Below are 12,593 nucleotides of genomic sequence, written 5' to 3'. Positions count from 1 at the left end.
TGTAGGTAATGTGTAGTCCAGCTCCTTCTTTGCTATTAGGTGCCACTTCTTATGGCACTATACCTACTTTTAGAAGTATCTTTTGCCATCTGTTGCTTCATATTTGCTTTGAATTCTTTCCACTCCCATAATATCTTAACTATGCCTTTATAACACTTTAATTTTTTTAGTCCTTCATAAACATCCTTAGCTCCTTTAAACTGTGAGTTTCTATACAGGAAAAGACTCTTATTCATTCTTATATATTATCTACAGCCTTAATGTGGTAGTCTCTCAAATACTTGTATGCACAAATTGACAAAAACTCTCCCTGTGACAAAAAAAAGAAAAAAAAATGTTCAAAAGGAACATAAACAACATGATAATTACAACACTAATCTTTCAATTTTAGTACAAGACTTAGGACAATAGGCTCTTGAGTAGCTTTTATAGTCAAATCGGAAATAACACACATGGATATTGTGGCAGTGACTTTCTTACTCAATCTTAGACTTTCAGCTAACATTAAGGTCCACAGTTGTGTTCCAAAGAATCTGAACTGTTAAGAAGTCTGTACTCTAGCAAAATGGGAGATTATTTACCATAGCTGTATATAGAATCTTTAAGGGGTGCTAACCCCTCAGGTAGACAAAATTTTAGAAGCTCTCTTCTCTGTAATACCTTTTCTATTCTTTTTTGTTTTTTTTTATTTTTTGTTTTAATTAGTTATACATGACAGTAGAATGCATTTATGCACTTTGATATGTCATACATAGATGGGATATAATTCTGTCTTTTCTATTCTTGCACATATTAGGACCTCTACCCTAAATGGAATTAATACATATCCCAAAGCCATTAGTGTGGCTTAAAAATGTAGACTTTCATAGACTCTTGACAAAAATCAACATTTCAATAGATATTTGGAGATTCCTTCCAGATACAAAGAATGGTAGAACTGGTGAAGTGGATGAGGTTACAGGTGGACACTATGCAGAAAAGCAGCACAAATTAGTCCTGTTTGAAAATCTACTTATAAAAATGTCTGAAAATAGGTTGCCCAAAGCCCACTTTAATATAAATAATCACCAAATGCATAATTATATTTTAAGTAATTTTTCAGATTCTCTCAAACTCTAATTCTCTCAAATGATGATTCAATATAATGAGTATAAAATGTTTATTTATTGTATGATTTCTACCTCCTTTTTCTGGATTTAATACTTTGGTCCCAGGGCAGGAAAGAGAACATGGGTGAATCATGCATGCTTTTGTGTTCTACCTCATCATCCTTCCAACCCATTATTAAACAATGATTATCAGCCTTGTTAAAAAGAAAATTATAAAGTTAACTGAAACCCAGATGCCTTAAAATCTCCTTATGTGTCATTTTCTAGACCACATACAAATCTTACAATGACTGCCTTAAATAAATAAATAAGCATCTTTCTAAAATACTGAAATTATTAATTTATTCTTAAATCCTCATATCTCAAGGAAGAAAAGATGGAAGGAGAGGACATCAGGAAGGGAAACAGGGAGAGAGAAAGGAAAGAAACTAACTCTATGGCCTCTAATCAAGAAATTCAAATATTAACAAGATACTGATATGAAATAGCAATATTATACAATACAACTTAAAAATATTCACCTTCATCGTGTCACTTTATCCTGTGAGGCAACCCTGTAAGGAAAGGGTTCACTTGATAGATGAAAAAAGACTAAAGCTCAGAGTTTAAATTACTTGCTACCTTAGCCATAGAGATGTAGAACCTTAGACCAAAAACTATGTAACTCCTAGAAGAAAATGTAGGGTCAACACTCCAGCATATAGGCAAAGGCAAACAACTTTCTCAATAGAATCCCTAAAGATCTGGAAATAATGCCAAGAGTTAATAAATAAAAAGCTTCTACACAGCAAAGGAAACAATTAGGAACTTGAAGAGGGAACCTACAGAATGAAAGAAAATCTTCGCTGGCTACGCTTCTGACAGAGCATTAATGTCTAGAATGTATAAAGAACTAAAAAAAACCTAACACTCCCCCCAAAAAAACCAAATAACCCAATTAATAAATAGGCAAATGAATTATAAAGACACTTGCTCACAAGAAGAAATACAAACGGTCAATAAATATAGAAGAAAAGGCCGTCTTCAAGAGTAAAAATAATAATAGATGCTAGAGAGGATGTAGGTAAAAAGAACACTTTTATACTGTTGGTAGGATTGTAAATTAGTACAAATTAGTACAACCACTACGAAAATCAGTAGGGAAGTTCCTCAAAAGACTCAGTATGAAACCACCATATAAATGTGGTGGATGAACCAAGTATACTACTCCTCAGTATGTATCCTAAAAACTTAAAATCATTGGAGATGGGGTTGTGGTTCAGTGATAAGAGTGCTTGCCTAGCATGTGTGAGGCACTGGGTTTGATTCTAGGCATCACATAAAAAATAAAGGTATTGTGTCCATCCACAACTAAAAATATTTTTTTAAAAAAGAATTAAAATCATCATACTATAGTGATACATGCATACCCATATTTATAGCAGCACAATTCACAATAGCTAAATTATGGAATCAGCCTAGGCGTCATCAGCAGATGAATGGATTAAAAAAATGGAGTTTTATTCAGCCATACACAATGGAGCTTTATTCAGTTAAAAAGAAAAATAAAATTATTTTTGCAGGAAAATGGGTGAACTAGAGACCACTATGTTAAGTGAAACAAGCCAAACTCAGAAGGTAAGGGTCATATGTTTTTCTCTCATATGCAGAAGCTAAAAAAGAAAAAGGAAAAGAAAGGTGGGGGCAGATCTCATGAAAATCAAAGGAAAATCAGTAGAGGAAAGGGACCAAAGTGTGAGAGATGGAAAGAGAGGGAGGAAGTGTGTGAGGAGTGATATTTGCCAAATTATATTATTATGTGTGTACTGTGTGCATGTACTGCTAGATTATACACATAACAACAAATCCCACCAGTATAAACAACTATAATGCACAAATTTTTAAAATGTGGAAGAAAAAAAAAAAAGAATACAGGGCGGGGGTTACAGCTTAGTGGTAGAGCACTTGCCTAACATCTGAGGCACTGGGTTCGATCCTTAGCACCACATAAAAATAAATAAAATAAAGGCATTATGTCCATCTACAACTACAAAAAAAAAAAAAAAGAATACAAATAAATGCTGGAGAGTGATACTGGCTAAATTATAATGTCATATTGTGTGCATGTATGAATATATAACAACAAACCCTACCATTATGTACATCTCTAATGCACCAATAAAAAAATGTGGGGGGGGGGGAATGTTAGAGCTGGGCATGGTGGCATATGCCTGTAATCTCCCCAGTGACTCAGAAGGCTGAGACAGCTGTATCACAAGTTCAAGGTCAACCTCAGTAATTTAGCAAGGCCCTAAGCAACTTAGTGAGACCCTTTTATACTGTTGGTAGTATTGTAAATTAGTACAAATTAGTACAACCAATACGAAAATCAGTATGGAGGTTCCTCAAAAGACTCAGTATGGAACCACCATATAAATGTATGGATGATCCAAGTATACCACTCCTCAGTATGTATCCTTAAAATCATTGGAAATGGGGTTGTGGTTCAGTGATAATGTAAAAAATTAAAAAGACTGGAGATGTGACTCAGTGGTAAAGCACACCGAGGTTCAACCCCCCAGTACCAATAAAAAATAAATATTAGAACCCCAAACTAAGCATACAGTGAAAGAAATTAGAATTCTAAGACAGTCCTAATTGAATTTAAATCTATCATTTACGACTTTTAAGACTGGAATGGAAGCTACATGCTTTTGTTTTGTTCCTGCTGTAGCTCTAGCGTTAAGAACAGTGCAAGCAAATGACTGGAGATAAATATATGTTGAATAATTTTTAAAAAATCTTTAACTTCTTTGGATTCCTGTTTCCTCATCTGTAAATGGAGACAGTGAATTCTTGCTTCATACATACTGATATAATGTATACATAAAGCATCTGGTAAGTATTTAAGAATTAATAGACCTGGGGCTGCGGCTGTAGCTCAGTGGCAAAGTGCTTGCCTTGCACATGTGAGGTACTAGGTTTGATCCTCAGCACCACATAAAATAAATAAAATAATTCTGTCCATTTACAACTACAAAAAATAAAAATTAAAAAATGCCTATGTAACGTATCTGTCTTAAGAAAAAAAAAATTAATAGACCTGCCAGGCGTGGTGGCTTGGGAGGCTGAGACAGGAGGAGCAAGAGTTCAAAGCCAGCCTCATCAACAGCAAGGCACTAAGCAACTCAGTGAGACCCAGTCTAAATAAAACAGAAAATAGGGCAGGGGATGTGGCTCATTGGCCAAGTGCCCCTGAGTTCAATCCCTGGTACTGCCCCTCACTCCAAAAAAAAAAAATCAATAAACGTGATTTTCAGTTTGATATTTGTTTCACAAGACCCCCCAGTCCTCTCTCTTCTTCCATTGGCTCTGATGAAGTAGAAAACCAATGTGAACACATCTGGGAGACAAAGCAGGTAGCTATTAGGATGGAGAGAGTAAAGAATCAAATTATTCTTCCTTTCACCTACCTTAGCCAAAAAAATCAATGGTTTTTCTTTACTACTCTGCTATAGCACTGACAAAGGACTTTTTAGAAAAATGTTAGCTGATTGCTTATTTCAAAGTAGAAAGTCTTGAGGGTAGGGGAAGAAGGGCCAAATCTATAACTGTGAAAGCAAAAAAAAAAAAGGCGGGGGGGATACTTAAAAGTAAATTTAAAAATAAGAATATTAATGTGTGTGCAAGTAGGAATGTGTAACAATGAATCCCACCATTATGTATAATTATAATGTACCAATAAAAAATTATAAAAACCACCAAAAATATTGAAAAAATAATTTGCTAAAAAAAAGAGAGAAATAGGGGCTGGAGTTACAGCTTAGTGGACAGTGCTTGCCTAGCATGTAGGAGGCACTCGGTTTGATTCTCAGCACCACATAAAAATAAATAAATAAAATAAAAGTATTGTGTCCATCTACAACTAAAAGTATCTTTAAAAAAGAGAAACAGAGGGCTGGGATTGTGGCTCAGCGGTAGAGCACCTTGCCTAGCACGGGCGGGACCCAAGTTCAATCCTCAGCACCACATAAAAATAAAGGCATTGTGTTGTGTCCATCTATACCTAAAAAATAAAAAAAATTAAAATTAAAAAAAAGAGAGAAAACAAAATATTGTGGTGAGTAGATACAGAGTACCTATGCCAACTAATTCAACATAAAAATGATCCTTATCCATTTCTCTATTACTTTATAAAATCTTTACAAGAAATCAAGGAGAGAAAAACTGGTGTTTTATAACTTGCCAAAAAGTTATATAGGTAGTTACATAGGTGGAAGGCACAATTCCAATATAGTCAGCTTAGGCCAATTAACATCTTAAAAGTTATTTTAACCAAAATTTAAATAAAAAGAGTATTGTAAAGGGACAAGACTATATATATATATACAACAACTTAGGATAAGGTAAAGAACTTATAAGTCATCTTTAAAGTTTAGTTATAAAAGAAAATATAATTTCCAGTAGACAAATTAGTCAATAATAGAGAAAAATATTAAGAACCATATAAGCCTCAAGTCAATAACAACACTAATTCCCAGTAAAATGCCACTATGTTCTATTTATATAGAGATTTAAAATGTGTGCCCCAGGAGGGATAGGAAGGGCAGCAGAATAGAATAGACATTATGATTGCTGTATGTATATAGGTGACTCTATGACCAGTGTGATTCTGCAATCTGTACAATTAGAAAAATGAGAAATTGTACCCCAATGATTCAAATGTATGAATTGCCAAGATCATTGTAATATCATGAATAGCTAATAAAAAAAGGAAAAAATATAATTAAATAAATTTAAAAAATGTGTGCCTCACATACACATATATATGCACAGTCATTTTAATCATTGTCCAACAAGATCAGTATTAAGTCTAAAGTCTAGACATTTTACTATCTTTATCTGTCTCTCATAAAACTAAAAATTTATAACTTTTCAAACTATAACAAAAGGCAAAGATAAATGTACTTTATTAAAACCATTTGGGCTGGGTACAGTGTCTTACACCTATAATTCCAGCTACTCATGAGGCCGTGGCAGGAGGATTACAAATTCAGAGCCCAGCCCAGGCAATTTAGTGAAACCTTGTCTCAAAATAAAAAATAAAAATGGCTGAGGGTATAGCTCAGTGGTAGAATGCCCTTGGGTTCCATACTCAGTATTGCAAAACAAAACAAACCAACAAAAAATCATATGGTAAATATATGAACATTTATTTTTATTCTTTATTCTTTAATTGTATAATTATTCTTTATACTATTTTAAAAAGTTATTTTTATATTTACTGAACATTTAAGAAGCAAAAAATGAAAAAAAAAACCACTTGTAGCAGTATAGCAAAGAACTTAAAAGTGCTAGTATTTAATAAGTATCTCTTTACAAACATTGATAACAAAAGAAAGAAGATGTGAACAAGCAAATTACACTAAGTATATCAGATTTGGCAAAGGTTAAAAAACTAAAATATTCATTGTTGTTATATTCAGGACCCCAAGCCTAGCTTCAATGTCAAAGAACCTGGATACTCCTGAATTACTTCATAACATCAACAAGTTTACATGTTTGTCTTTCTTGACTAAACTCTTTAACGGTGTCTTAATCCTTTACATATCCACAACACCCAGCCCAGGATCTAGCCTGTAAGAAAGAGGACTCATAAATAACCTAAGTAACTTGTTTGATTTCACAACATGTCTGTTTGTCAAAATAAAAGTAATCAACTGTGTGTATATATGTGACTGCATGACCAATATGATTCTGCAACCTGTACACTCAGAAAAATGAGAAATTATATCTCATCTGATATGTCAAGGTCATTGTACTGTCATGTGTAACTAATTAAACCAAAAAAAAAAAAAAAAAAAGAGTAATCAGAAAATAACCAGGTCTGAGATGAAAGCAAAGATAGCTAGATTCTCATAATATTACTCACTAAGGCTTCTGCATTGTACCATCTACTAAAGGCATAAAGTTGAGGAGCCTTTCCCCTACAATCCCCTGCCCAACCTATCATTTAATCCATCAATAAATCCCACGAGCTTCTCATTCAAAATATTTTAAACCCACCTGGCACAGTGGACATGCCTAGATACTTGGGAGGCAGAGGCAGGAGGATCACAAGTTTGAAGCCAGCCTGGGCAACAAGCAAGACTCTCAAAAAAAAAATAAAATAAAATAAAAACAGGAAAGGAAAGGCTGGGTTGTAGCTCGTGATAGAGCACCCCTGAGTTCAATTCCAAATATGATTAAAAAAAAAAAACAACAACAACTAAACTAAACCCATCCAATTCTCTTCATCTGCACCACTACCATATAAATCAAAGGCCTTATCTGCCCCAGAAAAGCCTCCCCCAAACTGGTCTGGGGTTTCCTTGCTGACATCCTTCCAAACACTTCACTATATAGCAGCCAGAACAATATAGGCCTCTGGGCCTTTCCCTCTATTTACAGAGTTCTTGATTTCCTTGGCTCCTTCTCTCTCATTCTAGTCTCAGAGCAAATATCATTTCCTCAAAAGCAGCATTCTTTGATAACCATAGGACAAGTACCAACTACTTTTTCCATCCCTGTAATATATCTATCATTGCTTTCAGAGTGCCTCTATTTGAAGTTATTATGTGGCGTTTTAAGTGGGGACACAGTGGGCAACAAAAATTCCTGAGTTGATGGAGCTTACATTCTGGTGGAGGAGACCACCAATAAACAAAGTCAAGAGAGCTGACCAAGTTGATATTTGGGAAAAAAATTTCTAGGCCAAGAAAAGAGAAAGGTCAAAGGGATCTGTTCTTTGACCTTTCTTTTCTTGGCCTAGAATTTTTCTTTTCTTGGCTTAGAGGCATGGATCATGTTTGTCACATCAGAGAAGCAACAAATATGTTTAGCTTGGGAAATGGAAGAGCTATGTACTATTGTATCTACAGTACCCATATCAGTGTCTGGCACAAAGGAGAAATTCAAATATTTCTGAATTAACCCTGCAGAAAAATTAGAGGCATGTAATGGTATATCCTTTTAAAATTATTATTTCACACTCTACAGGGCAGTGTGAAAGATTTATAGGATCCATAGGAAAGCAATTAAGGGTATTACTTAGCCCTATAAGAAGGAGGTTTTCAATTATTTCTAAATACTTTTCTGGTGCCTTTCTGCTTTGGAGTGAAAAAAATATTAATTACTAAGCTTAAAATATCCCTCTTGAGTCCCCTTTTCTACTGAACTCCTACCTAACCCTCTTTTTAAAATTTTTTTGTCAATGAACCTTTATTTATGTGTAGTGCTAAGAATCAACCCTAGTGCCTCACACATGCTAGGCAAGTGCTCTACTACTGAGCTACAACCCCAGCCCATACCTAACCCTCTTTCATTCATGACTTTCCTATATGTCATCATCACCAATTCCTTTTCATACGCTATCTCTAAGTATTTTATTTTTATTATTTTTAAAATATTTTTCTTTAGTTGTAGTTGGACACAATACCTTATTTTATTTATCTATTTTTATGTGATGCTGAGGATCAAACCCAGTGCCTCGCACGTTCTAGGTGTGAGCTATACCAATGAGCCATAACCCCAGCCTCTTCTTTTATTATTTTTACTATACCTACAACTGTCACAGTAATGCAGTACAATATTCACAGTAGATCATAAAGAAGACAAAAAAAAAAATAAAAACTTTGAGAGATATGCTAACCTTCAGGTTATGTCAGTAAAATGTTTGTACAAACCAGAACCAATGCTATGTCCACAACCTCCACCTTCAGGGAAAAAAAATAACCCTCTGGAATCTATAATCACAGTGATCTTGGGAACAGAGGACCTACGGAGTGTTTCTATTAACTATAATCATCCTTAAGTTTTTAAATAAAAATCAAGTAGTCAAACACTGAAGACATATTCTCGTGTTCTTACAAGCACTTCTCAGATTAACTCAGTTCTATGCTGAACTCTAAGTTTATATTAGAAAAAGAGTTTCATAAATTTTAAAAGAATACAAGTAGAATGCTGTATTTAAAGGTGGGTAGAATTTTAGGCAAATACACAGAAATTAAGCCTCAATATTTTTCAGAAAATAACCAATTTCTTATACTTTACAATTTAAAAGATTCTTTAAAATGTAGAGGTATTTCCTATTCAATAAAATTTTTATTCCCAGATTTCCCCTTTCTATAATACACCCCAGTTTACCATTGCTAGAAACACCTTCACCTTTTTTAAGCCCATTTTTAAGAAACAACAACAAAAATGTTATAGAAAAAACACTGAGTTGCTACATTTTTTTGGACTTTATATTCCTAATGTTAAACATTTCTGTATCACAATGATTTAAAAATTATAAAACATTTTTGGCATAAACCATATAGTGGCCATAAAGAGGAAAAAAATTTTCATGGTTCCCAAACATGGTTCTATTATTTCCTTCAGTGATACAGATCAAAACACAAAAATCTATTTTCTAAGTATATCACCCAAAGTATAAACAATTAAACATACTCCAACAGTATTTGTAATATGATCCTTTCTTATAAAGGGTATTTTCTTGGTGGAATCATATTAGTTTCTCCCCTTTTTGTTTTGTTTCTATTATTTAACATTTCTAAAACAAAAAAAAATTTCCCAAAAGTTAGTAGACATAAAAAAAATTCTTTAATTCTTACCATGTGACTTCCATAATTTTTATTTTATTTTATTTTGTACTGGGGTTTGAACCAGGGGCACTTTACCACTGAACTACATATCCCTAGTCCTTTTTATTTTTTATTTTGAGATCAGGTTCTCACTAAGTTGCTTAGGGCCTTGCTAAACTGAGGATGTCCTCTAACTTGGGATCCTCCTACCTCGGCCTCCTGAGTTGCTGGGATTATAGGTGTGTGCCACAATGCCCAACTGTTGCTTCTATAATTTTAAAGACCTTTCTGGATTATTTGCCAAAATAATTTTAGATCTTAATATAAACACTGCTTAGCTTTTTAAAGGTTAATGTAGAGTAGCATTTAACAACTAAATGTTATATTAGTTAAGACATTATTAAAGTTATGCATAAACTCACAATAATTTTTCCAAATAAAACAATAAAGAATATAATTGGGCTGGATATCACTCAGAATTACAGCACTTACCTAGCAGGTGTGATGCTCTGAATTCAATGCCCAGCACCACAAAAAACAAACAAAAAAACTAACAGAAACAAAACAAAAACTGCTAACACTAAATTGTATACTTTATATGGGGGAGCTGTATGTGAACTCTCTCTCAACAAAGCTACATGAAAAAAAAAATTTTTTTAAGAAGAGAAACTTAAAAGGAATATATAAACCCAGGTCTAGTTTTGTTAAATGAAATACTAAAACCCATCAAGAATACAATTGTGTTTAAAGTACTAGGTAACATAATGAGGACTAGGTAGATATGGTTATCAAAAGTTTTTTACTCTTAAAAAAATCAAATTTCCACAAATGGGATTTATTATACAGTAAATTATTAAGAAAGGTGGTTTATATAGCAATGGGTTGATCCCTGAGATATTTTAGTGAAAAAGTTTATAGAGAATCATGTTACCTATTTTATAAAATGGGGAAAGAATGTATACGTGTATGTTTTAGATACACAGACACATGCATGTACATGTTTTTAGTGGCTTATGTATAGCTTTGTAACAACAAAGCTATCTGTGGCTAACAAAGTAGCTAGAGGACAGTAAAAAGGAAGATTTCCTCAGGTTACCCTTTTGTTTTTTTACTTTTGAGCAATGTAATTATATACTTATCAAGAGGAAAAATTAAAAGTACTTTACCTTGCACCATTGTTCCTAATGACTTCCACAGTTTCTTCAACAAAATATCGATCCTTGATATATGCAAAGATATCATCACAAATTTCATGTAAGCGTGAACGATGGGTAAGGTTGGTCAAGTATAAAACTGGAATAATTAGTGGTTCTGGAAAACTCTGAAGATTCTGTCTTGCTTTTTTTTCTGACTCAAGTGCTTCCTGATATGTCAGTCCAGGTCTACCCGTCACAGCACAACTCCACACAAGGCTGTTGCACAGAATGGTTCGTTCAAAAAAGTCACTGATTAAAAAACAAAAACAAAAACCCATTACCTATCATTTTACAAATTTTACATTAAAAACTGATACCTTTATTAGTTTTTTTTGTTTGTTTGTTGATGCTGGGGATTGAACCCAGGGCGCCTTGTGCATGTGAGGCAAGCACTCTACCAACTGAGCTATATCCCCCCAGCCCCTTTTATTAGGTTTTTTCCATGCCTTTGGAGCAAAGTTTTTCATGGAATCACAGAACTCAAACAAGAGTTTAGTAGCTGATCAACTTATACATTAAGACAAGCCCAAGACAAAATATATTTAAAATAGACACTTATATTCTACAATTAAAGGCACATCAGCAAAAATTGGACTTCAAATTCTAGCAGTTTGGAAATCTAGAGTCAAACTGAAAATAAACTCAACCTTTCTTTTTCCTTTTAAAGTTTCTTGAAAAGCAGCCAAAACACTAGTCAATGCAAAAGTACTCCGCCATAATTTTTTTTTCTTTAACATAATAGTGAAAAACTGAGGAGTATAAGCATCTAACAATAGAGGAAAGTGAAATAAATAATGGTACTTCACATAATGAAAAAGCAGTCACTAAAAAGAATAAGAGTTGTTGACATTGCTAATAAGAAAAAAATAAATAAAAACAATTCTATTTCCAGTTTGAACCCTCCTGTCTTTCTGTCCATCCATGTATTTTTTTTTTTGGGGGGGGGTACCAGGAATTGAACCCAGGGGCACTAGCCACTAAGCCACATCCCAGCTTTTTTTTTTTTAAGTTGTAAATGGACACAATACCTTTATTTTTATTTATTTATTTTTATGTGATGCTGAGGATCAAACCCAGTGCCTCACATGTTCCAGGCAAGTGCTCTATCTTGGAGCCACAACCCCAGCACCCCCAGTTCTTTTTAATTTGTTTTAATTATTTTTAAGTTGTTGATTGACCTTTATTTATTTACTTATATGTGGTGCTGAGGATCGAACCCAGTGCCTCGCAAGTGCTAGGCGAGCGCTCTACCGCTGAGCCACAACCCCAGCCCGTCTTTTTAATTTTTTATTTAGAGACAGGATCTCACTAAGTCGCTGAGGCTGGCTTTGAACTTTTAGTTTTCAATGGAACTTTATTTTATTTATCTATATGTGGTGCTAAGAATTGAACCCAGTGCCTCACACATGCTAGGTAAGCACTCCACCACTGAGCCACAACCCAGCCCTAAGTCATTATTTTTAAACTTTTTTTCCTTCCTGAAATCCCCTTCTTTCCTTCTCTCATCATTCTAAAAGTATTTTAATTGCTATAAGTTTATTTCCTGGATAGAATATTTATCTGTTTAAGTTATCCATATAGTACTCTTGATCTCCAAATAAGATGTAGGGAAAGTCCATTAAAATGGTTTTTATAGGCTGGGGATGTGGCTCAAGCGGTAGCGCGCTCGCCTGGCATGTGTGCGG

The 12,593-nt window shown here is 34.0% G+C and overlaps 1 protein-coding gene across 3 annotated transcripts in view; it reads right to left on the bottom strand.

The window, feature by feature from the left end:
* Nucleotides 1-12,593, bottom strand: part of BAZ1A (bromodomain adjacent to zinc finger domain 1A) — a 114,659-nt gene that overhangs the window by 90,757 nt on the left and 11,309 nt on the right. For 2 of the 3 annotated variants that reach the window (XM_081290581.1, XM_081290580.1), the window contains exon 3: nucleotides 10,879-11,157. The exons of the other annotated variant lie outside the window; for it this stretch is intronic. In XM_081290581.1, the coding sequence (XP_081146707.1) occupies nucleotides 10,879-11,157 (279 nt within the window). The remainder of the gene's footprint in view (nucleotides 1-10,878; nucleotides 11,158-12,593) is intronic. 3 annotated transcript variants of the gene reach the window in all.

Source organism: Spermophilus citellus (genome assembly GCF_964194105.1).
Source record: "Spermophilus citellus genome assembly, chromosome: 4".
NCBI classification, from domain to species: domain Eukaryota; kingdom Metazoa; phylum Chordata; class Mammalia; order Rodentia; family Sciuridae; genus Spermophilus; species Spermophilus citellus.
The sequence above is the reverse complement of the archived record's forward strand: the minus strand, read 5'-3'. Positions and strand labels throughout refer to the sequence as shown.